The sequence below is a fragment of the Eublepharis macularius genome, chromosome 19 (assembly GCF_028583425.1).
Source record: "Eublepharis macularius isolate TG4126 chromosome 19, MPM_Emac_v1.0, whole genome shotgun sequence".
Lineage (NCBI taxonomy): Eukaryota > Metazoa > Chordata > Lepidosauria > Squamata > Eublepharidae > Eublepharis > Eublepharis macularius.
In genome coordinates this window covers 375,481-402,413 of record NC_072808.1, presented here as the reverse complement: position 1 = coordinate 402,413, position 26,933 = coordinate 375,481, and the positions used below count along the sequence as shown (strand labels likewise).

The 26,933-nt window shown below is 45.2% G+C and overlaps 1 protein-coding gene across 1 annotated transcript in view; it reads right to left on the bottom strand.

Moving 5' to 3' along the window:
* Positions 1–1,318: 1,318 nt before the first annotated feature.
* Positions 1,319–26,933, bottom strand: part of LOC129346409 (hypermethylated in cancer 1 protein-like) — a 56,632-nt gene continuing 31,017 nt past the window's right edge. The window contains exons 2-3 of the mRNA XM_055003761.1: positions 4,365–4,548; positions 1,319–2,428 (exon numbers count right to left, since the gene is read on the bottom strand). Coding sequence (XP_054859736.1) covers positions 2,385–2,428; positions 4,365–4,548 — 228 coding nt within the window. The 3' untranslated portion in view covers positions 1,319–2,384. The remainder of the gene's footprint in view (positions 2,429–4,364; positions 4,549–26,933) is intronic.

The window sequence follows — 26,933 nt, the reverse complement described above, 5'->3', positions numbered from 1 at the left end:
AGCAGCTGTCGTTCTTTGCATGGAGATTTGGTAGAACATTTAGATTTCAATTGGACCTGCACACTTTTGGACATGACACTATCAGTCTCCGTCTTCTCCTAGATGTTCTTGTCCGCCAAGGAAGAGCCAAGGAATAGGTGATTAGAACACGATATCCCAAAGATACACATGTGTGGTCATCGTGCTACTTCCTGCAATAGCTCAGAAAGGCACCTGTACTGAGGTTTTAGTAAAATGCAAATGAGCGGAAAGGGCAATTGATGTATTGATTGATCTGTCAAAAGGCAGATGATAAAACAATTATTCATTTATTTATTTACTTCATTTATAGTGAGGTTTTTTTTACTGAGACTGAAGGTGGATCATGCAATTAAAAACAATGCAAATAAGGACAATACGGCAAACAATGCAATGGAATTGGATTGCAGTTAGGAACAATGCACTCCAAACTGTATCGAATATCTGATGAACATCTGCCTAAAATTTCACAGATGTTACTACAGCTTTATTCCATTTAGTGGTGTTCTTTTATCAGTTGGCAGCCCTACACTAAATGTATCATTGGACAAGCAAACACAACATGTGCATGGTCATTATTGTTATACTCTCTTGCCGCTTGTTATGGCTTAGCATAGTGGGAGGGCAGAAGCCCAAGGAAACACTTGCTGTAGACTGTCCTGCTGACATGAACTAGCAGCTTAGGCTTTGGTTATCTGGAAGAATAGAGGAGACCGTACAGACGCGTGACCTGAAGTTCTGCCTCTGCTGCACCTCCTGCAAAGGCCGCTTTGTTCATTTAAAGGAAGCAACTGTTCAGCCCCTGTGAGCCGGGGAATGTGTATGGGGCTCATGGCCTTCTGTGGCAATGAACGTGCAGACAGAGGCACGTGCAGAAGCGGGATGTATGTGCATACGTGCTGGAACAAAATGATCGAAGCAGAGGAATGAACTAATCACAAGGTATGTGGTACGTGATCTCATGTACATTACAATGTGCAGCTCGAAAACATACAGGACACACTATGATCGTCTTCTAGAGGGGTAGCTGGATTATAGTCGGCTGCAGCCAAAATGACAAAACATCTCACGGCACCTTGAAGAGCGGCAAACGCGTATGAGGTTGCAGGATTTTGTGAGCCAGAGCCTGTTTTTTCAGAGGCTTTGGAGGTGGGGGTGGGGTATGTGCCGGACTTACCGTTCATTGTAGACGATCTACAGTTGAGAAATAAATACCAAGGTCTGAGTTACAGACCGTGAGAGAAACTCTAGACTCCAGAGTTTAAAGCAACGGATTTAGAAAAGATATAACAAGAATTCCTTCTAGTCTTAACAACCATGATTTATTGTCGAAAGGAAGCCGAGGAGAATCATTCCCAAGTTTTAAAAAAAGGGCACAATCATTTCCTTCTGAAACAAACAGTCGTCATCAGCATCATGATGCTTTAGAAGAAGGGGATAAAAACGGCATCATGAAGAGAAAGGGGGGGGGGGAATCACAAAATGTTTTTAGCCACAGCAGGCCTTTCCTGTTTTGAGCACTAAAAATATTCCAATGTAATGGCTTTTTGGTCTGCAGCCTGCTCGAACGGGTGAGGTAATGTTCTCTCCTCTGCGTTAAATACAACAATCCAAACACAGATAACGCTAATCACATCCACACGCGTTGCCAAGAGAAACAGGCAGCCCCTTCCTTCTCACCTCTGTACCAAGAGAAGACATTTCCAGCCAGTAGGTGGAGGAAGTGTTGGATGAGGACATTTGGGAAATTGGCCGGACCAAATCCTGACGCTGGGAGTTCCTGTGGTGTGTTCTTGAAAGTCTGTGAATGTGCGTTAGACTCAAAACAAGAGTCCGCAAGGCATACAAGTTCCCAAGCAGCAGAAAGTAAGGTGGGATGTATAACCTTCACTTACTACTGCGTCCCACAAACTTAAAGGGTGTGATGTCTTCTACTCCTTTTAAACATCGCCTCTCTCTCTCTCTTCTCTTACTTTGTTGATTTGCCCAGTGTCCAAATTCAGAGTGCAAGTTCCTTGGCGTGCATTCCTGCCTAAGTGCTTCTGCACATAGATGGCTATACCAACGTGAGAAGAGCCCTGCTGGACCAAATCGTCCGAGTCCGGGTCCGTCAGTTCCTGCAGCATACACGAGTACACCTCGTACTGGATTGCACCGCTGGTCTGTCGAGGCTGGCACTGCCTGCTGTGTCTGGCAGCCGTTTTCTGGGGTCTTGTGCGCTACATGCCTCTTCCAGCTAGAGATGCCAGGGATCAAACCTCCTCATGCAAAGCAGGTGTCCTGCTATGGAGCCACAGCCTCTCCGAAAGGACGCCGAGAAGTCCACAAGCCAGATAAGGAGGGAACAGCCTTCCCCTTCTGTTTGCTCACCTGCCGCTGGCATCCAGGGGTATTTTTCTTGACTTGGAGACTGCAGTCAGTTAATAGTAGTTAACAATTGCTTTTGCTATTAGTTGGCAGCAAATACAGTTGGTTAATAGCAGTTGAAGACTGATTTATACTCTATGAATTTGTTTTCTTTTAAAGCCTCTAAGCCAGGCGCTCTTACATCTTGTGCCACTTCATCACATGCTGTATGCAATTGTGTGTTGACGGGAGTATTTTCTGATGGCAGGTGTCAACGCCCTGCCAGTTATTTTCACTGGATGACCCCTATCTCTAGCATTACGGGAGGGAGGGTCCTTGTCATATCCCCTTTCTCCATACCGTTCATAATTTTGGTGGTGGGAAGTGCAGTCAAGTCATAGCCAGCTTATGGTAACTCCTGCTTACAGCAAAGCGAGAGTCTAGCAGAGGTGATCATAGACTCCAAGCCGTAACCTTGCCTTGAGGGAAGAGGCTCCTACCTCGACTGTTTAAATTGACCCTTTCTCCTTCATTTTTCTCCCACTGTCCAGCTAAGCAGGGGTGGGAAGGGAACTTGGGAAACCCACGACAGTGACTTTATGGTATTATCTTTACATTTTCAAGCTCTTTAAAAATTATTTGTACCCCTCTTTTTCTCCAATGGATACCTAAAGCAGCTGATAAAATAGTTCTTCCCTCCTCCACTTTATCCTCGCAACTATACCCCTATGAGTGAGGATTTGAACCTGGGTCTCCCAGATCCTAGAAGAGGAACCTAAACACCACACAACATGGCTACACCTCACTGTAGTGCTAGCCCTCACTCTTTTCTCTGGGCTTTAGTGCCAGGTGGGCCCAGAGCAGGGAGGGCACGCTATCCAGAAGATACACGTGTGTGGCCATTGTGCTGCTTCCTGCAGTCGCTCAGAAAGGGAACCGTAAAGGGCGATAGATAGATAGACACAGACAGACAGACAGACAGACAGACAGACAGACTGACTGACTGACTGACTGCAAGGAGGGAGGTGATTCCACTCAGCACAAAGTGCTCACTGGCGTTATGCGTGGAGGCCTTGTACAACTTGGAGCCGTCACAGTGAATGCGGTACATTTTACTTGCCTTAGGCCACTTTATATAATTCTTGTTTGCACAAGATAATGCACAAATAGTTACAAACTTCTTGTGGGGATTAAATTCTCCTTTCACCAAGAAGTGAGGCTGTAGAATAGCTTCAGAATTTTATTTTCCTAGCCAGACTTGGACTGGGAAATCTGGATTTTAAATCCTTGCTCTGCTATGAAACTCACTGGGATGGCCATGGGCAGTTACGTCTTTCGGCCTAATCTACCTCACAGGGTTCTTATGAGGAAAAACTGGGACCATCCCATGTGTGCAACTTCTGGAAGTACAGCAAGGCACAAGTGCAATAAACAAAGAAGCAAGCAAGCAAATAAATAAATATTTATTGGAAATAAAAACGATTATTGTTTTAGGCTTACTGTTATTTCAAACCATTGGGTCCTTGGCAGTTGCCAGAGATAATTCCTTGTTACCGTTTGAGGGTCATATGAACCTTCTCCTTCCTTAAAGACTAGCGTCAGAGTCCCTGTTCTGGATGCCTTGCCTTTAGAGATTGGACAGGTGGCACTGGTTCAGGGCAGGGCCTTCTCTGTGGTGGCCAGGCACCCTGTCTTTGGAATGCTCTTCCCAGAAAAACTTACCTGGCACTATGTCTGATGTCAACTCAGCAGCAAATTAATCTTATTCACCCAGTCCTCTGGCGCTGAGGTCTCTTCTGCTGCTGTATTGCTCTCTCATTATAATTTCTGGGGTGAATTTTAATGTGAATTTTAAATTTGTTTTCTTGTGGTTGGAAGTTCCCATAGAAGCCATTATTGAAGTATGGAAACAGAAGCAAGTTTTGCCTGCGTCTCCCCCCTAGGATGGGTAGCATTCTCAAGCGAGATTCCCGGTCTGATACAGTGGCAGTCAGGGCTACCTGTGTACAGCCCCTTCAGATAACCAGCAAGAGTCCTGATGGGCTGAGTAGTATTGAGAGTAGGCGGTGCTGAGCTTAGCCCCTCCTGCATGCTCATTCCACAGTCTTCATTGTGTGGAGGTGAGTTGGGGTAGCCTGCATCAATGCCCAGATTGATCAAGAGGTGCTTCGAGGGAATAGAAACCTGTGGACCAATAAAAAGATAAAAGCAATTAGATTTTAGGTAAGTCTAAGAAGAGCATGCTTTTCAAGACTTCCTTCTAAAATTACAGAACTGGATCTAGAAATTAGAGTGTCATGAATAGCTTATAAGCAAGGCTGGGCAGACTACTATGGTCACCATGATTTGAGTGCAGAAATGGCATTGGACACAGAATGCAGCATTTCTGAAAACCAAGTTTCTAGCTCCTGAGATTGCAGAAATATCTGAGCACGGTGCCTGATGAAATCCCAGAAGCTGGAGGTATGAGCTGAACTTTAATGCCAGCAGGTAAAAGAGTCACTTCAGAACCCTTCATAGCTCTTTTCAGTTCCCCATGATGAATAGGAGCCACATAAAATGACACAAAATCAATGTGTAAGTGCAAATTGGTTCCACTTTTGTGTGACAAATTCAGATTTTCTTTGCACAGTAACAGAATTTCCTTGTCAGAGACTTCTGATTTTTTCCCCCTTTAGGGCAGAGTATACACAGCTTCACTCATCATGGGAGAGCATCCCATTATAAAAGTTCCAATCCTCAGCTTAGGGGTCATAAAAACAAACTATAAACTAATCAACAATAGCTGTATGACACCCAAGGATCCAGATACACACCCATGGCTCCATGGAAGCAGGTCGAAGCTACTCTGTATGGTATTCTCTGATATGAATGGGGGCGGTCGCCTCTCCTGTGGAGCTTCACATGTGCACCAGATCCCATATATATAGGATTATTAATTGCTTAACGTTGCACATGGCAAAGTGTGGACATAAAGCCACTCACATTATACTCTTAAAGGATCTGCGAAAAGCTCTATTAAAATCCAGCACTGACAAGCAAAACAAAGCCATGGGATCTGCGAAACTGTGGGGCGCGGGGCTTTAAAAAAACACCCAAGGAGTACAAGTACTTAAATATTCAATGTTCACTCCCAGAATATTCCAGCCCTGATCAATGATGTGTTGGTCAGTTGCTCGGAAAAGAAGTTAAAGGATAAGACAGGTACAATATTTAAAGTGAAATCACTGGGGGTTCTTCTCTCCTTCCGTGAGTCTTGCTTTCTATTGATCTTGCAATTAACATGACAGACATAAATGTTATTAATTCAAACACCACTTGCTTTCCCCAAACATAAGCAGGTTGCTCAGCTTTTTTTTTTAAACACCCCATATACTTATTTGCTTATTCTTTGCCATGACATAAAATAATTAGAACATTTTTTAAAAAAATGGCAAAACGCTCTGGGGATTTGGATGGAAGTAGAGTGTCCTGGTGACAACACAGGTGCTAGCCAATCAGCACCAGGGCAGCAAATTTGCACGCTGATTACACACACACACACACACGCACCCAAGCTGGATCCTGGAGAGGAAAAGGTACTGAATGTAGGGGAAACACTTCCAAACCAATCCCATAGTTTTTGTCTTAAAATGTTTCAAGAACAACAAAGAATGAATTTTGACCAAAGCCCAACAACAACAATTTTAAAAGGCAAAAATACATCCTGGTTCGTTATTGTTAAAAAGTGGCTTGTAATTCCTCTTTAATAGGAGCCCGCTTGACTCCTTGGGGGCCAGCCAGCGCAATCCTTGGTTTTCCATAAAACAGATACTCACTTTTGAAAGCCTCTGTCTGTTGACAATCACAGCTGAACATTGCAAGAACAATAAGGATTTTTAGGGGCATTATGACTGGGTTAGTAAAACACAGCTGCCCCTGAAAGTCCCTCATTTTTCTTGCTGCCTCTTGATGCTCTCCAGCGTGTCTCTAAGAAGCAAAAAGTGTTTAATAGTTTTTCTAAGATGGTGATGAAATTGCACATTGGTATTAACAGCCATTTTACCAGACTGCCTTCAGGCTTCAGCAACAAGATGCAACAGAAAACCCAACAGGGTTTGAGAGGTCATTTGTTTTGCCTTCCTTCTAGATCGGATTCAGTGCACGTGCCATTGACATATGGCCCTTTGAGTGTGCAAAGGGGCAGAAAAGCTACTAGGGACTCTTTACCTTCCTGCTCTTGGAATCTTTTAGTACAGGGATTCTCAGATGCCGCCGGAGTGAGCCTTCTTAAGGCGCAAGCCAGCTGTAATGCTATCCATTTATTCGCTGCTGAAAACAGCCTCTACAGATATCCACCCCCTCCTGCCTTCCTCAGCCTCTAGCTTTACTTACTCAGATCCTATTGAGAGCCAGCGTGGTATGCCACAGGGTTCCCTTTGCCCCCCCCCCTCACTACTTCTCTGGGCCTCCACTGAACTTTTCAGAAAGTGGGTGGGGCCATTGTACGGCAAGGCTTGTTACTGGCTGCCCTTATTCAAATGAAAAGGCATTCCACTGGGAGGTGGAGAAGACTGGGCTTTCCTTAGGCAGTGGGTGGTCCCCTTCCCTCCTGAGGTTTCCTTCTTCCCAGGAGGTGCGAGGAGGGAGAAATTCTGTTTGGCTCCTGTGTCAAGCATTTTTGCTTTGGCATCACCTTTCGTGGCGGCCATTTTGGGGTGGCACTCACCACCTCCAGATTCCAAAGGGGCTTACAGGCTCAAAAAGGTTGGGGATCCGTGGTGTGGTGGTCAGAGTGTCAGGCTCGGATCGTCGAATTTGTCATGGAAAGTCTGTGAGATCTTGGGCCAGCTACTCTCTCCTAGCCTTATCTACCTCACAAGGTGATCATTGTGAAGGCAGGGAGGAGGATACTGAGATCCTCTTGTGGAGAGAAGCAGCGTAGAAATACCCAAATAAATAAAAACTCTTGCCAGAGACTGACCATCTGATTGTAAATCTTACCTGTCTTTATATTTGACATTAAAGGTCTGTGAGAGCCTAACTTCAAAAGGCTGCTGGAAATTCCTGCACACCTCTCAAGATCGGCAACAATCAAAGCTGGCTTTACGTTAGCCATGCAGAGTGTTAAGAGAAACATTGCTAGAGATTGTGAGATGAATCAATATTTTGATTAGAATAACAGGCTGTGGAGAGGCCAAGGTTCAGCTTAGGGTCTCCAGGTTTCCCTGTCCTCCCAATGGGAGGTGGGGGCCCTGGCACCTACCTGCTTTGCTGAGGGGCGCACGTGCAAAGCGTGTGCGTGCTTCTGGGCTCACTCGATGTCACTTCCAGGAAGTGACGTCATCATGCGGGCCATGGCCGCCCCAGGAGCACTCCTGCGCTCTGCAGGACCAGATCAGGCCTGCAGGAGTGCATCATGCCCTCTGGGAGCGCATCCTGGGAGACCTGTGCCTCCCCCACCGGCCTGGTAAGCAGGGGCGGGGGGCAGAAGGTGGGAGCGGGGGAATGTCAACCCTCGTTCAACTCCTTCCTTCACCAGGGAGGACAGCAATGCTCTTTTAGCCTCACCTACACCTCAGGGTTGTTGTAAGGACAAAATAGGACAGGTGGCTACACGCACCACCCTAATCTCCTTTGAGATAGATGGGGTGGAAATGTAATAAAAGGGATTAAACTATGATTTCCAAGAACACAACTGCTCTGAATTGGATGGAGAAACCTCTGGCTGTGAAAGTGGACAGAGTCATTGGCATTGATGGGGTTAATTGGGACCATTAGGGAAGAGTTTTGAACTAAGATTTAATTCAAAGGTGTTTGGTTGTTTACTTTTCTTGATCAAGAGTATGCTAGTCAAAGATATTTGCTAATATTTGGTCTGAGTGGATCCCCCCCCCTCTCTCTCTCTCTTTCTGTGTGTGTGTGTGTGTGTGTTTGCAAATTCATGTATGCAGTTTTAATGTGTAATCTAGCAAAAGCTGACTCACGGACCCCCACGCCAGGATGAAAGGTGGTGGGGACGTCAGCATTCTCTTTCTCTGCAACATAACAGATTAAGGGGGTTGGATGGGCTGCTGTTTTTAACAGCAGATGCAAGATTACCCTCTAGTCAAATTTAAGCTTCAGCTCTAATAAGCAGATATCGTCTGAGCCCTCTCCAAGCTCAACCAAGAGCGTAGCCTAATAGCACATTTTACAGATCTCGTTTTAGGACAGTTGCATTCACATGACAAAAAGTAAGCTGCGTATTGGAAACCTGCGCCTTGGGATATATTTTATTAACTGTGTGGGATATAAATATTTTAAACCTATACATAAATGCAAATGTATACATTCTGCAATTCGGGGGCAGGATAAGGAAATGAGTGTAGTTTCCATCATGCATGTCAAACATCTATGATGAGGTATCTGGCCATCATATCTACCCCCTCACCCCCCGCTTCATACTCCAAGAAGCTCTGGGAAGTAGACCTGGTTTTTGCTTTACACCACTCCTGTGAGGTAGGCTAGGTCAAGAAGCAAGCAGTCAAAGTCATCCGTTTATTTATCCACTTCATTTATACCCTGCCTGTCTCCCCAGTGGGGACCCGAAGTGGCTTACCTCTTCTCCATTTCATCCTCACAACAGCCCTGTGAGGTAGGTTATGGTGAGAGGGAGTGTTTGCTCAAGGTCCCTCAGCAACCTTCCATGGCAGAGTGGAGATCTGAACCTGAGATTCCCAGATCCTTGTCCGACGCTCTGGCTGCTGTACCACATAGCCGTGCGCTTCACTGCTCATTGGGGAGCTGAACTGAAAAGCCGGTGATGCTAGCCTGGCACTAACCACTACACCATGCTGATGCTAAAAAAAGGTTATCTTGGGACTGTCTTACTTCCCTACTTGGCTTCCCTCCTTCCCTCCTTCCCTACTTGGCTTCATCCACATTCCCACCCCATTTTGGGCCACAGTGTTGCAGTTCCCATTGTCTGCTCTTGAGGACTTCATGGGTGGTCTCAGTGCAAAATGGCTCAAGTGGGAGATTGTCTGTGGTCCTACGTAAGCAGCTGTGAGCTTCTTGGGAGACAAAAACAAGGTAGCTTAACAATAATACGATACATGGTTTGAAGAAGCATTAGAAAAATGAAAAAGAGTCCAGTAGCACCTTTAAGACTAACCAACGTTATTGTAGCATAAGCTTTCGAGAGCCACAGTAACACTTCCACGTCTCAAGCCATGTGTTCACGGCAAAATAAGCCCTCGAGCCGCACTTCATAGGAGACAGCAGATCTGCTTTTCTCAGGGAAAAAAATTACTGGATGGAGCAGCCCTAAGAGACCCGCCTTTTGAAAGGGAAGCAGCAGGAGGGCCCTTCTGCCGTCAGCTCTGACAGCGGCTCTGCTCATGACAGAAGGAGAGAGAAGATCGATTCCTATCTAATGAGTGTGAAGTGGACTTTTAGGACAGAATGACATGATGGGCAGAGTTTATTTTCAGATGTTTAAATAATTGGGTGTGTTTTTTATGAGCAGGGTAAGAGTAGTTCCTGTTAAATGCTACTGTCTCTACAGTAGCTACAGTCAACTCAAGGCTCAGCTCTTTCTGGGGCCATTTGCAACGGAACCGGATGACACAATGGCAGGAAGAGTTGTGTCATGAATTCCCCCCTCCTTCTCTTTGCAACAACTTCTAGCATGAAGTGGTTTTTAATTGTGTCCCCCCCCCACCCAGTATAAAATGCAGATTGGCACTGAGAGATGTGGCACTCAAAGGAGTCGTTTCAGATGAACGCCTGATTGCATTGCGCATGCCCACAAGGGAGCACAAGCACATTTTCAAACCAATTTGATGGATTATCTGAACCAGGAAGGATGGAGGTGGCAAAATTCCAAGCCGATGGCTGCCTCTCCACAAGAAGAGAACAACCTAATTTGTATGTTCCTAATTTGTATGTTAATTCGTTTTATAAATATGCTCATTTAAATGTACTCATGGTTTAAAGGCATAGCTGGTCAGATGCTTGTCCTGCCTTCATACTGAGATAAATCCGTCCCCCATCCCTTTACTATCATTGATCCTGGATAGTCCATACTGATTAACCTGTTCTTTCCATCAGTCTGGACTGAATGTCCTTGAAAACATCTGACCCATTAAACATGCTACTATAAAAAATCCTAATATTAAATATGTACTGATGGGGTCTGAACTGGCTGAGACTGAGATTGAAAGAGATCTCGGGCCAGTCTGGTGTTGTGGTTAAGAGCGGCAGGACTCTAATCTGGACAGCCAGGTTTGATTCCCCACTCCTCCGCTTGAAGCCAGCTGGGTGACTTTGGGTCAGTCACAGCTCTCTCGGAGCTCTCTCAGCCCCACCCACCTCACAGGGTGTTTGTTGTGGGGATAATAATAACACACTGTGTAAACCTCTCTGAGTGGGAATTAAGGTGTCCTGAAGGGCAGTGTATAAATCTAATGTTATTATTATTGTGGGAAACTCAATGAAAATGTTGATTGCAATGTGGAACCACGGTGAAAAGGGCAAACTCCATGCTAGGAGTTATTTGGAAAGTAATTCTCATGTTATAGTCAACACATGAACAGCTAAATGTGTGATACAAATGCCATGTTTGGCTTACTGGTCCCCGGTTTCATTTGTAACGTGAATACATGTTGACTCTTTCTTACTAACAGAAGGACACCTGCACAGGCAGGATGTAAGTGCATTCACTGTAACTTGAACAGAGCTAGTGTTCACATGAAAGCTAATGTGGTGTAGTAGTTAAGGAGTCAGACTAGTATTGGGGGACCCAGGTTCAAATCTCCACTCTACCACAGAAACCAGGGTTGCCAGTCCTCTGGTGGGGGCAGGGATCCCCTGTTCCCATCCCCCCCCCCCGCTGCCACCACTCACCTGGCCAGCAGGAGGAGAGGCCTGGGAATGGACCCCTCAGGGCATGCTCCCAGCTCAGTGCAGTACTTACGTCATCGTGTGGGCCCCAGGAGTGCTCACAGACTTCACACCCAGCCAATTCTTAAAGAATCAGCCCATTTGGGGCCCAAGTCGGCCCACCGTGAAGCCTTGGAGCACCCCCAGGGCCTGCACAACGATGACGCCCCTCCTACAAGTGACGTCATGAGTGCCCCCCCTCCTGCCGGGAGGGTAGAGGTCCCTGGCAACCCTCATGGAAACTCCCTTTGTGACCTTCGACCAGTCACAAACTCTCAGCCTAACCTATCTCACAAGGCAGTTGTGAAGATAAAATGGAGACGGTAGGTGTCAGTTGATCTGTGTACCACATTGTGTAGAAGGCAGAGTATAAATAAATAAGTAAACGAGTGAGTGTATATGTTCTTAGATCCAGAGCCGTGTTAGTCTGTAGTTGCAAAATAGTTGAGTCCAGTAGCACCTTCAACTTTACTGGCTAGAGATATATAGGTGGTGAGGGGAGGGGGGAGAGGGTGCAGGGAGTGAGGGCCATGTAAATGTAAGTAAGTTACAAGAAATCATGAAAGAGGTGGAATGCACAATCCAGGCTGGTGTATGTGGTCTGTGATACTTTTTTGGTGGTGGAATGCAATTCAAACATAGTATTAGAAATGTGGGTGCAATGCTTATTTACATAACAGAATTATAATAGTTGCTGATTGATTTCCACTCCCTTTCCTCATAATCCCTGAACACTTAAGCACTCTAAAACTATGATGGGGGCGGGGTCATAGTAGCCAATTTAGTTCATATCAGCATGTCTGCTATAGAATTTGAGGTGGGGTGAAGTGGAAGAAAGCACATCTCTTTGCATATACATTGAGTCTCATATACCATTCTGGTGCACCAATCTTCACAGCAACCCCCTGAAATGTCAGTTCTGAGCACCATACATGCATTTAAATCATTCAAGCCTCTGCTTTTCTCAACAAATATGCAGAAAGAGGAATCCAGTTCTTTTCAAATGGAATTTTACGTGTGTAATCATTTGGAGGATTTCCATTCAGAATTGATGGAAGGTATACAGTTGAGAGTTTTTTTGTACTTTATCCCAGAGTATCGTACCTTGGTTAATTTATTGCAGCGAAAACAAACAAGTCTTATGGCCCCTGAGAAACAAATGCATTGTATTACAGTATAAGCTTTCCTAAGCTAGAGCCCGTTCCCTCAGTTGCAATAAAATGGGCTGGATTCTGCCATAGCTTCCCAAAGGCTATGCTGGCATTTGTGGAACCTACATGTGCAAAAAGCTCCCTAAAACAGGACTGCGCTGAAAAGGAGATTATCTTTCCTCATTTCTTCATCAGCAGGCAAACTGATAGGATCCAGTCCTTAATGGATCCAATCCTTTATGGTGCTATCAGACTCCTTACTGTAGTCTTTTTACTACGAAACATCTAGGAAGTAGCAACATCTAGGTTCTTTCCTCCAGTGTATGCTAACCAATAAGTAAATCAGCAACAGAGAGAAAATGGTGTGTGTGTGTCTTTGTGCGTGACAGAGAATCCATGCAAGATCTGCTCAGGATTCACGCATATATTCTAAGAGGCACTGGAAAAGCAGACTTCCAAAATCCATTAGTTACGGTATTTATCCTTTGGAAGAACATACTATCTTTTATGAATAGAGCCTTGTGTGAGATTTGTTCTTGAAAAACACGATTAGGCCGATCATCGTCTAAAAATTATACCTCGCGAAGGAAATATTAAATCAGCACCAAGTCTAAAGAGGAGCATAACTTCATGGCCCAGCGTTAGGCTTGCATCAGGCACACCTTGTGGAGCCACTGGGGAGAAATGCAGCTGTGCCCGAGGAGCAAGAAGAACGAAGCTCAAGCCCAAGTCTTCTGCTGAACCACATCTGCAGGAGATGGAGCCCTGCAGCATTTGTCTGAAAAACCCAAAGTGTATTTCTTGCTTCCTATTCAGCAAAAGAATAACTCGTAATAGCATTGCCGGACAAAGCAAGAATTCCAGCTGACCAGAAGGGGAGAAAAGCCTGGTGGGTTTTTGGATCTCTGACCCAGTTGCCAGAATTATGTTCTGCAAAACCCAAAGTTGGATCTGATTGCAAGAATGTTTGAGTACAAGAAGCATTGCTTTTAATTGGAAGCCATACTTAAATGATAGTCCATGAATCCCACTGAGAATGCCAGGTGGTTGAGCTCTCTTCCACCCTGAGGCCAACTGAGATGGCAGCTTCAGGAAGCAGGCTTGGGGACTGGAGCCCTCCCATCCCACCAACTTGTTCTCAGCTTCTCGCGCCGCCTGCTTGTCTCCCCCAGCACTCCTCCACAGCCTCTACACAGGATCTGGAACAGCTTGATCCTCAATCCCCCCCCCTCTCTCCCAGCTCTCTTTAAAAACATTGTGGCAAGCCTGATGTGCCTTTAGAGCTTCCCAAACTCCACTCTCATGGAATTCCTTCCTCTTGTATGAGGCTAGCTATCATCTTAGTTGCCTAAACAAACATGGTGATTGGTAGAGTTTTCAGAGCAACCCAAACCATGTTTGAACTCTTGCAAGAGAAATGAAATAGGTCCACATCCTGTGTAGCCAGACAGTACAAATATGTACAAGGGACCCCCTGTTCCATATGTGTCCTGCCAAGCTGAATACAGCCCAATAGCCATACATGACATCCTACGAGAAAGTTCAAAACCATCCTAGTACTTTTTTGCTTGCCTAAACTGCAACAACAACCAGCAGGCCACAATCCGCTTCTGGTGAATTGTGCCTTTTTTGACAAGATGTACAGGCCCAAGGTAGTTATTGGGTCTAGAACAGAGCAGGGCAGCTACAATTCCATCAGATATATTTGGATTATAAGCTATTATCAAGTCCAAATCTGGTATGCCTTTTGAGAAAATACATGCAAGTATAGATCTTGGAAGCTTAAAAGGGTCAGTCCTGGTCAGTATTTTCAAAGGAGACCACCAAGAAAGGCCAGGGTTGCTAGGCAGAGGCAGGCAATGGCAAATCACCTCTGAACATCTCCTGAAAACCCGTAAGTCAGCTGCAACTTAACAGCATGCACACAAAAACAGCACATGCATCCATGTGTCCCCCTTTCTGATGATATCGTATTACATCATTCCTTAGTCTCATCCAGTACTTCCTGTCCTATGTTCTGAAATTCCCATATTGGTTTCTCTGTTTTCCGTTCAAGCTACCTTAGGAAGTTTCCTCCGTCCTTTCCAAAATGATTATACTATCTATGGCGGTGAATGTACTCATAAGCACCACGGCTAATCCAGAACTAGAAGAGAATGCCAGCCTAGGACCAATGGCACTTGCTGCTACCTCAACCAACCAAACAAAAAGAGAAGCTGCTGCTCCATGAGCTTGATGAGTCCATTCAAAGCCTATGTGGGATGATGTGGGGCTGGCAGCGTTACTGGAAAAAATAAATGGTAGAGTCACCATCATGGAGTCACAGTCATGGAGATCAGCCCTCACAGTCGTCTTGTTGGTCTACTCTGTTGAGGGCATTAATATTATTACTCTGCTTGGCAGCAATTAGAGATCTTTGCCAACACCAGCCACCAAACCCTTTAACCTGGAGATGCTGGGGATTGAATTTAGGGACTCCTGTGTGCAGAACAAGCACTCCACCACTGGAACACACCACCAGCCCAGCACCAATCGCATCCATGAAGTTCTCAAGAATTATCAACACATCACATTCCATCATCGGCTTTGAGTTTATCTCTACCACCTCCATGTTTTTGCGATCTCAAGATTTTTTCTTGGCTTTAAAAAAATGCTAAACTCCCTATCTGATATTTACAGTGCTGAGAAAAGCTTTAAAAATATATAAACTCAAAAGGCAAAGGGAATGGTGAAGAAACTCACAATCTGAAGGTTACCTTCTAATTTTATTGCAGTCTCCCTTGGTGAACCGTGTGGGTGCCACAGCTGTAGATGCTGCTGAACATTTTCAATCAAGACATGGAACACATTGAATTTTTAAAAAATGTGTGTGTGCATACAGCCGCATTTTGAGCCTAATGGAAGGTGTTCAGAATTTTTAAAATAAAACCCTGCCATTTTGTGGTTTATTTTTGTTGGAGTTGGGATTTTCGCAACATAATGTTTTAGCGGTTTTTTTAAAAAAAACCTCTCTTGTAAATTCTGATTGTGGGAGAAGTCAGTATTAAGATAGTATGTTAAGATAGCAAAAATATTACCATCACGTAGAATTTCTGCTAATTAATATTCAGTAACCAAAAATACTTTAAATATCATGGCGGTTCTAAAGAGAATGTATTTTCTTGCCAAAGGATTTTAGAATAAAACATAGCTTCCTTTAAAAAAATTATTCGAAGCAAATTTAAATTATGATTGTTTCACTGAAGGTAATCTCATATGCCCTGCAGTGACAAAGTTAGAAAGCCCAATTGATCTTTTGGCGAGAACATTTTTATCCTTGAGAAAGCTCTGCTTGGCTTGGGAAGATATGGATAATCAAACGGACTGCACAGATTTTCCATGTTGCTGTAAAAACAATTCAGAAGTCCACCAAACAAATAGTAACTCATCTACACTTTCAGCCCCTTTGTGATTATCTCACTGTTATTGAGGTACTGGAGGGATTTCCAGTCCAAGAAGAAACAAGGAGGGACCATACCTGCATGGCTCAAATTACATTGAATAAAACAACCACCACCTTTCCCAGAACTCATTGTGTCCTGCCCTTCTTTAGAAAGAGGAAAGTTTCCAGTGAGCTGAGATCCAGCTGACAGGGTGGCAGTTCTGTGTGGTGAAATGTAGAATGGCTCCCGTGACACAGACAGAGGGTGCATCACAGTTCTGTACCATACACCTCTGTGTCCTTTGTGCTCTGAAAAATCAAATCCCTCGCTTCCAGTTGTATACAATGGGAGCGACCTGACACAGAGGTTCTGCTGCTCTCATGTCTATTTCGGTCCTTACGAAGTCCCGCCTATTCAACAGTTGGCTCCATTTCAAAATCCTGCAGCCCCAGCAGAGATTTAAGAAGCCCATTGAAATGAATGCCCTCAAACAGGTTGAACTCTCTATTCAGCTGTGGCTCGGCACTCGTAGCATGTTAAAAAAAGAGTGCTGCTGAATCAGGCCAAAGGTCTTTCTAGTCCAGCCTCCCGTTTCTTCCAGTGGCTAACCTCCAGGAAAGCCCACAAAGAGGGCGTGGAGGCCACCCGGGCATTGCTCTTTCCTGCAGTGGTATTCACAAGTCTGCTGCCTCCGAACATGGAGGTTGAGAGGTACAATAGAAATATTTGAAATAAATAAGAGGCAAGTAAGTGGTGGTCGCATCTAGCTATCCTCTGTGAATTTGTCTAATCCTCCTTTAAAGCCATCTTAATCTAGTGGTCATCCCCAGAAGGAGTATTTCACAAGTTAGTTGTGTGTTGTGTGTAGTACTGCCTTTTGTCTGCCCTGAGTCTATTGCCACTAATTTCTTCGAGCCCCCTGAGTTCTAGTACTATGAGAGAGTGGGAAGTTATTTCTGTCCACTTCTCTATTATGTTCCCCTCCCCACTTTAGTCTCTCCCTCCAAACAGCTGTCAAAAATGTGAAGGGAAAGCCATATAGGGTTGCCATATAGTAGTTAAGCTACTTTTTAAAAAAACCTTAACAATCTTTATTATTTCTGTTTTGTTCTACAATGAGGATTTAGGGATGCTTGTAGGCCTGGAGAAAAATGCCTGCCCCTTTAATAGAAGCATGAGGTGGGGAAATGTACTGCTGAATCTTTTCATGCCATGGAGATAAATAACATCACCGGTTATGTAACATCCAGTGAAGCCTCTTAAAGCGATAGGGCATTCCCCCCCCCCCCCCGCACAGGCAGTTTGCAGGGCCAGGCGTCTATGTCCCTTTTATCTCCGGCATGACATACCATTGGTGGACCTTGATCAATTCTGTCCAGTGGTAGCCCACAATTTCCCTTTTTTATAGACAGCAAAACTGAAGGGCTAGCCAGCCGTGCCACTCCGGCTCTCTTCTAGGAGGAGAAATTGGTGGAAATATTCCAACCACAGTATTAGGCAAGTTACACTCACTATGGACTTCAAGCCTGCCTCATTCTGCTTGGATGATGGCCTTTGGGGTAGCACCCATTTGTTTCATGGCATCTCCCCTTCAGGCATGAGACTGCTGGGGAGGTGACAGCAAGGGGCATGTGATACACATCTGCGCCTTTAAAAGAGTTCCCATGTCCACATCCTGTTTCACCCAAAACGTCCCCATATCTCTTTCTCTTCATGTGGTCAGACATGAATGTTGTAAGAATTGCCTTGCTGGATCACACCAACGTCCATGTAGTCCAGCACCCTTTTCCTGGTAATCTCTGGTTACGGACAGAGTATGAATGCAATAGCCATCCCCACACTTATCCACGGCACCCAGTAATCAAAGGTGTCCTGCCTTTATACATTGTGGTGTCGTTTAGCTATTGAACTAAAGCTGGCAATAAAGTCTTGTTGTCTTGTTTGAATGCTGCCTGCCAGATTTTCAACAACAGAACTGGATCAGAGGTATGAGGCAATTCCTCTGAATTCAGAAGAGAATGGATTTAAAATGTGGCTAGAGTTTACTGTTCAAAAAGCTGGGCAGATCCTTTCATGGCTCTCGCTGCATCTCATTCAGTTTGGCCCCCTTGTTACTTCAGGGGCAGGGGTCAATCTGGCTTATTAAACTGATCTATCCTGGTGTGCGACTCCCGGCGACTTGCTCTTCCAGGTAGGGTTACCAGCCTCCATGCAGGGCCTGAAGATCTCCCAGCATCACAACTTATCACCAGCCAACGGAGATCAGTTCCTCTGCAGAAAATGGCTGCTTCGGAGGATGGACTGCATGGCATTATATCCCACTGAGTCTCCTTCTTCCCCAATCCCTACTAGAGTTGTCAACCTCCAGGCGGTTTCTGGAGATCCCCTGAAACTACAGCTGATCTCTAGGCCACAAAGATCAGTTCCACTGGAGAAAATGACTGCTTTGGAGGGTGGAGTCTACGGCACTATACCCTGCTGAGGTCCATCCCCTCCACAAACTACACCTTTTCCAGGCTCAGCCCCCCCCCCCCAAATCTCCAGGAATTTCCCAACTTGGATCTGACAACCCTGATCCCTGCCCTCTCCAGGCTCCAACCCCAAATCTCTGGGAATTTTCCACCCCAGAGCCTCATTTCCTGTGCAAGTATCAGAGCCTCCTTATTTTTGCTTCTCCTGATTCTTTACCTCAGGCCCTCAGGTTAAGGATCACAGAATAACAACCACCACCACCTTCAATTTATATACAGCCCTTCAGAACAATTTAATACTCAGAGTGGTTTACAAAGTGCATTATTATTATCCTCATGACAATCACCCTGGGAGGTGGTTGGGGCTGAGAGAGCTCTGAGAGAGCTGCGACTGTCCCAAGGTCACCCGGCTGGCTTCAAGCGGAGGAGTGGGGCGTCAAACCCAGTTCTCCAGATTAGAGTCCTGCCGTTCTAAACGGAGGGAGACAGGGGGCAAGGACATGGGGACAGCTGTCAGCTGCTGTTCCAGTGACTCTCTCTGCCTCCCGCCCCCCCCCCCCCGCCCCAAGTCTCCTGCCAGGAGCTGGTAACCCTAGCCATCTGCAACTTGAGGCCTGGCTGCTGAATGGCATCCCCGGGAACTTTCCAGGTAGAATGATAGACAGAAATGACATAGCAGGAAATGTGTGCTCCAGCTCTGTGTAACGGGAGCTCATGCTACCTTTGATCCTCTCGATACGTATGATAACCATTTTCAATTTCAATTTGTTCCCTCAAAATTCTGAACTTCTGTTTGTGAAGTTGTACATACATGAAAAATACTACTCCATTCGTACAACCAAAAGGTGGCCATATGCTTTAAACGTGGTTGGAGCCCCAGAATATCTGAAAAAAGCCTTTAGTCCGCAGCTCATCCTTTTTCCACTGTACTACAGACTCTGGATTTTGCCACCATACATTGAAACAACCTATGTTCTGTTTCCTCACCCCCTTTTACTATTTATTTTTTATTTTATATTTCAATTTATATACCACCCATCCTCAGGGGCTCTGGGCGGTGAACAGTTTAAAATCAATAAAAACAAAAAACAACAATACTAAAATCAATATACAAAACAATAATGAAATAAATTAACCAAGTGCAATGGTGGGGAGAACCCCCACCCCCACCCCAAAGGTGGGAGGCCGACATGAAGCTGTTTTTATTGAGCATCCAGCTGGAAGCAGAGCTTTGGAGAACTCATAAGCTTGTGCACTGTTTTGTGACGCATATGTTTTTGTGATTTTTGCATGGTCATAATATAAAGTATTACATGATTTTGGAATCTGTCTGTGGATCAATGTAGTTACTTTATCCTTCTCTTAAAGTGGCTGACATACTTTCTAAAACACATCTCCCTAGAATAGTACATCCCTCCATACTTAACATAAATTCTTCTCCTGTATAATTTATGTTCAGTTGCTACATCAGTTCTTGATCTCAGTTGAGTTCTCCTTTGCACCCACCACTATACGACCTACTTAACTTTGTAACACTTCCTCTTTTCCACCTTAAGACAATTGCAAACTGCAGACTTTTCATCAAACTTAACACCAGCTTTTCCCTTCTCTTCTTTTTATGTTTTTTTCATTTATCTTGAAGAAGAGCTCTTTGAGCACAGAAAACATTTCAGTTGTCCCTAATAAAGTTACTGCGCAATTATTGCTACGGCACATTGTTATTTTATATCAATTCCAATTCGGATACATACAACTTATGCCACAGTAAATTCGTTAAGATGTGACTAAAACACGTTCTTTTCGCCTGCAACAAGTCACTATCAAGTTATTAAATACTAGCCTAGTGCTGTGCAAGACTTCCGTTCGAATCCCCACTCTGCCATGGGAACTTGCTGAGCCCCCTCAGGCCCATCACTCTTTCTCAGCCTCACTTACCCAACAGAATTGTTGAGAGTATAAAATGGAGGAAAGGAGAGTGTTCTAAGCTGTTCTGGATCCCCGCTGGGGAGAAAAGCGAGGCAGAAACAGCCAGATCTCCCCTGTGTGGTAGGTCAGAGTGAGAAAGTCTGACTGGTTCCCGGGTTCCCAGTGGGGATTTGAACGCGGGTCTTCCAGATTCTTGCTGCTACTCTCACCTCTCCCCCTACAAAATCAGCATACTGATATTTTGATGGGCACTTGTTCTGTGCAGGTTACAGCCATTTGTCTTCAGTTGTTGTGTACTCTCTAGCTTGTGCTCCCACCCTCTGCCTGGATTGTTGTATGGATTCCTCCTCCTCTTCTTTCTTGCTTAGCAAATAGCACCCGAACGACCTTAAACTGAGATGAATTTCTCTGTGTTGTGGATCCCTGAATTTATGTTACTGCCACTGACAGAGAGACAGATGAATTCACTGTATGTGGCCATAGGCCTTTACAAGTTAAAAACATATTTACATCTCTAAAATTTTAAAATTTCTAAAATTACATCTATCTCTAAAAATTCACATCGACATGAAATTACATTTCATTTCAACAGACTGCTTTCTTAAGAACCACATTTGCTCTAATTTTTCTGGCGGCTAGAGCAAAAAGTGCCAGCCTGTTGGAAACAATGGGATCCACCTCTGACAGCATCAATTCTAGTTTGCCAGAATTGGAAAAGGAATATAAGCTCTCTAATGCCTTTGCCAGAAATTTAGTTCTGGGCTCCAAGTATAAAGGGCAAACCAAAACATAGTGGGGGAAATCTCCCACCCAACCTCCGCAGGTACAAATAGGGTGTCCCTGGGGTATTTTTAAGTATCGTCCTGTGAGTGGGCTCTGTCGGCATAGTTTGGGAGCACAGCAGTGTAACGGCTGTTCTGAGGCTACATGCTGTTATATCTACCAAATACGAGGCTCTGAGATGATCTTTTTAAATAGTTTTATACCATGGAACAAATTTTGATTAGCTACTAATGAATAATCATTATTCTACTAACAAACTGGATTTGCACTGAAGGCAGTCAACAATTTCATTCATGCAGTTCTAAAATATTTATAGGCAGTCGTTCTCAATTAAAAATTATCGAGGCGGCAAAAGAATTTCCCTTCCTGCTTTTGTTTCACTAAGTGTAGATCTCCTTGTCTTATCGTGGACCCCTTGGCACAGTGTTTTCCATGTGTGCATTGAGCTTCGTTTTTAACTTCATGTTGTCATCAGTGTCTTTGAAGTCAGAACGCTCCTGTGTTGGAGAAGAGTATTTGGTGACTGGGTGCAAATGTGTTGCTTGAAAATTACAGCTGCTGCAGCACACACCATTACAACGTGCACTTGCGCGCTGTACAACAACGTGTACATGGCTGGTTTCTTGTTTTATTTTTCCTTCAACTGTTCATTCTCTTATCATCTTGCCTGTGCTCGTCATGAATCTTTCTGTTTCTCTGTTTGCTTTGGGCCAGACTGGCACTATTTCCTGCAGAGTTTGCAATCTGCACAAATTCTGCTCCTTGAACAGGTGGGCCGTTGTCCGTTTTCAGTAGTCTGGGATTCCAAATGTAAAGAATATCTTGTCCACAAAGGGGATGACTGATTTAGCAGATGTGAGTTTCCCAACCTTCATTTCAGGGGATCAGGAGAACTCATCAGTGACAACCAGCCTGTCATCTCTCAAGCCCACAAAAGTCTAGGTGTACGTCTTAACATGCTGATTAGGGTAGTGCACTTATTCTGAGTGGCTCCACTCTTGTATGTGACATAGTGGCAAAGAAGGGCAAGCATTACGTGCCCATATCCTCTGCAGTGCTGATGTTTATTTCGTGGATTGCCTAACAGAGAGTGTGGATTACCATCAGCTATGCATGACCTTGGCGTTCTCTTAGTAATTTAAGCTAGCAAAGAGTCCAGTAGCACCTTTAAGACTAACCAACTGTATTGTAGCATAAGCTTTTGAGAGCCACAGCTCTCTTCATCAGATGTAATTTAAGAGGTACCATGCTAGCAAGTTCAGGGGTAGTCTTACCTGTGGAGCAGTCTGGGCAATTGCCCAGGGCCTTGTGCTTGAGGGCCTGGGTAGATGGGTGTGATAGATGGTGGAGAATAAAGTCAAAATGCAAACAGTGATGCATTTTTGAAGGGAAATGCATTGTAAAGAAACACTTTATTCTTGTTCAGATTGGACTAGGAATAAAAAGGGTTATGGGGGCACCATCCTTGACTTTTGCCCAGGGCCCCAAAATCACTAAAATTGCATCAGAGTGAGGGTCTTCCTAGATGTGCAGTAGCCCCTGCAGGACTCCACAGATTGCTTTCTCCAAAGCACTGATCATGGCTTCGGTTCAGTTGCTCCCTGGCCTGTTCTGGATCCAGAGGAGTTAGCCGTGTTAGTCTGGAGTAGCAAAATCAAAAAGCCTGTTCTGAGTAGGCTTCTGTTATTTGCATGGTCCCAGAAACCAAATTCTCTTTGCTACTCAGGTTGTGACTTTTTTGATCTACCTGGAATTTTGACATCGTAGCTTTAGCTTCAGATTGCATACTTGAGTAAAATGGTTCTTTTGCTGCCACCAAAATGGCTGTCTTTGCCATTTGTAAGCCATGTGATTTTACAGGAATAGTTGTGCTACTGCAGAAGAAAACTGATTTGCCTTTGCTAAACGATCCAGTTATTGACTTGGTTTAGAAGTCACCCAGAGCCCTGTTTTAGTTTCACTATGGCTAGTCTGTAAAGCCTGGCATTGCTCACAGACCATGATTCAAATCCCGGCAAACCTCCCTGCAGGCTGGCTTTATTGCCTCCAGCCTTTATCTCGCCTCTTCTGCAGAGACCGGCTATCCCAGCCTGCACAGTGGCGAGGGCCATGCCAGGGAACAAGCAACAGTGCCCACAATTTTATGAGGGAAGACTAGCTGTGGTGAATAAACCACCTTCAAGACATAGTTCCCCATCCTGGTTTGATGGAGCCTCATGCCAGTTCTCCCTGCGTTTGGGGCGGGTGACGTTTAATGTGAAGCAAGACTTGTGTGGCTGTTCCCCCTTTGAGCCATATGAAAGAAAAGCCTCCGTTGTCCTGGCTGAAAGAGAAACCATGGGCTGTGCTCCGCGTGTTCACAGGGATGATCTTGCAGCCAATCCGGGAGGAGGCAGAGCTAAGCTCCACTTCCAAAATGGCGGCGCTAAGGTCACCTTCCCTGGCCTCTCACAAGCTTCCTCCTCACCAGCTGAATCATGGGGCTGAGCACTGCAGCTCAAGGAGAAAGGGGAGCATTGCTGGGCCAGGAGGGAATTGGCATAGGGCACGAGGATCCCCTGCTCCAGCCCTGCCCCCTTCCTCCACTCACTGGGATGGCGTGCGGGGGGGGAGACACCTTGGGAGGGATGCTGAGTGCACTCTTCCTCATCGTGCCAGAAAATTTCCTGGGTGGGGGCAGGGGATTCCCCCACTCCCACCTTTCACTCCACTGGCACAAGAAGATGATGTCATTTCTGGGGAAAACCCAGAAGTGATTTCTCCTTTCTCTAGGAAGACAGTTACCATAGAGTTTCTAGCAATTCCTGGAGAGGTTTTCCCTGGAAGTGACATCATTATGTTGATGACAGTGGCTCCTCATTTCCATGTCCCTGGTCTCCCACTGGTTGCCAAGCAAGCTTGAGTTCCCATTATGAACAATTGATGGGTTCCCAGTACGCATGGTGTAATACGGGGCTTCTGAATGCCTTTGTCAGTGTTGCTTTAGTCTAAGTTGAGACCTGTTGTCTGTCCAGCCGTCTCTTACTCATCAGGCCTTTCCTTGAACATGATTCTTACTGCCTCCATTTTATTTATTTGTCTTTCCTCAATGGTCATCTATTGTCTCTGTCAACAGATAACCATTGTCATCTCCCGTTACTTTGCCTAAATTTATGTATTTTCAACCCAGCATTTATTTCAGGGTTTTAAAAACCTGTGAAGTATGCGAAGGTTGTTTGGATTAAGTCATCTCCGTCCCCTATCTGGGAATGTCAAATGGATCATAAAACCTTCTCCTGCATAATTCAAGAGCCGTGCTCTCTTCCGGTTATTATCAGTAAGACCAGGGATCTGAAATACGATTTGTAGTCCTTGTGTCCTCCACCCACTTTGCATGCCCTGAACATTGCACGAGAGCGCTTTCAAGCTTTGAGCAGACATTTTAGATTTGGATAAAGCACATTTCTAGCCTGTAGCTCTTTACTTGTGTTGTATAAACTAAAGTGATCTTATTGATCACAGAGTCCATCAGATGCCTGGATATTACTGAATTTCGGAAGAGTGGTTGGGACAGAAGGACAGTTGCCCCACAACCCCCCCCCATTCTTTATTTTGACCAGCTACAAAACAGAACCTGTCCATTTCCCCTTATTTCCCATGGGGCGCAAGTTTCCTAGTGCAGAGGTGGTTTGTGCATATTGCTAGGGGGACAAGATGAATGGAAGTGAGATACGAAACTTATATGGAGAGCTGGGAAGAGCTGCAAGCATGAGCCGCTGTTGCTCTTTCTCCTGCTGCCTTTCATAGCCCTCCAAGTTACTCCTGTTGCTACAGATGGGGGGGGGGAAGCATGATAGGTTCCGACGGATGGGAGATACTGCAGCCAAAGGGTTAGATGCAGGTAATACGCTGGATTTCAGGGGCCTGGCCGCCAGTGTGGGTCTGCTGTGTCTAGAGATATACGGTCTCCTGCGTTTGGGGCAGACCTCCTGCGTGGCGCCTCCAAGCCCCTGCCCTGCCACTCCTCTATGGATCAGTGGGAGCAAAATGTGGGGAGGAATCAGTGTTAGGCCAACAACACACGGTCCCTTCTGGTACGAACCCAGAAGTGATGTCACCGTGATTCAATTTCAGGTGAATCCTAGAGCACTGCTCCAATGGGGTGGCCTGATGGAAATGATGTTGCAGAATTGGCACAACACCCGTTATGTTGTCCCACCCTTCCCAGGCTCTTTGACTGGCTGCCAGCACCTGGCTTGCAAACCTCTTTGTGCCTCTGCTTGCAACAAGACCCTAATAATTCATACCCTTTCTGTTAATTTTAAATTCAAATGAATCATTACAGGCCACCTTTCCACATTTTAAGCACACCAGCCCAATTGATTTCAATGCCATTTGCTTCCAAGTAAGCATGCTTGAGATTGCAGTCTAAAAACTCACTATAACACAGAGAATTGGGGTGGCAATTTTTTACACCTTTCATAACAAATTGGCCTGGGGAAGTCAGCAGGACCAATACAAATATAACAACTACAACAGAACCCTCTTCAGTTCCAAGGAACTCAAAAGCTTTCTCAGTGATATTTGGTTGATCCTAATGAAAAGGCATTACACTGCTGAGGCGTTTTTTTGTTTTTTTCCTCAAAATTTTCTGTGGACCCACCTGCCCACCTGCAGTCTTGGACATTAGCTAAGCATGTTGTTCAAGCTGTGCAGGGTGTGCTTATCCGCTATGCCGTTCAGGGAAATGGTTGTACGAGTCTTTCCCATAGACGCTGTTCCTCCCCTTCCAAGTGATGTGCTGGCTCCATGGGAAAGAGCCACATGGACGTAAGAGCCCAAGAAGAGTCCTGCTGGATTTAGGGTTGCTAACCTCCAGGTGCGGCCTGGAAAACTCCTGGAATTACAACTGAGATCAGTTCCCCTGGAGAACATGGCTGCTTTGGAGAGTGGCCCCTATGGCATTATACCTCACTGAGGTCCCTCCCCTCCCCAAGCCCCGCCCTCCCTTAGGCTCCTTCTCCAAATCTCCAGGAATTCCCTAACCCAGAGTTCGCAATCCTAGCTGACTCAGCAGTTCCGTCTAGTCCAGCATTCTGCCTCACCGAATAGACCGTTAGTTCCTCTGGAAGCCCATCAGTGGGGCAGAGAGGCTGCGGCCTTCCTCTGACATGGCCTCCCAGCACTGGTATTCACAGGTTTACTGTCTCTGAATATGGAGGTCCCCATTAGCTTTGTCCACCCACAAGGGGTCCTATTAATAATAAGTAGCTGTCAGGCATCTGGGAAAATGGATTAAAGGGCAGTAACCTCTCTGTTGTGAGAAATTGGACCCACTGACTTCGCAGTTCAAGTTGCTGGAAAAAAGAAACAGAACAGAAGACCAGCCTGTTTCTTCCCTGATCTTCCAGCTGTTCTTTATAGAGGAAAGGGCAGTAATTGCTGCCCCAATTACCAATGCCGTGGCTTTGCCTTTACTAGAGTGGCTGTGGTTTGTTCCACGACTGCCTCGATGTTTTTTACAGCCCTGGGATCAGCCAGTCTCCCAACTGTGCTTCTGCAAGTCTCTGACTTTTTGCCGCTTCGGGGCAGTTGTCATAAGTGGTAGGGCACTTTATTTTACAGCTTGATTAATTCCCTGAAAGTCTAGACAGTTCATTCAAATTTAGCAATGGGGCTGTCTGAGTCGTAAGTGGAATAAACAAATACAAACTAATGTTTCCAGAGCACTACCTAATGCAAGTCAATGCGAAATCATCAATGCAAGGAACACCACCAAGGAGTTGTCAAAACGACTGTTTGCAATAAAGGACAAGTGATTTGGGCTCGTGAACAGAAAGAAGCTCCATTTGTTAAGCTGCACCATTAAAACATCAAGATTAAAATATCTGAATTGATATTACACAAAAGGTGAATAAAGTGAAACATGTATG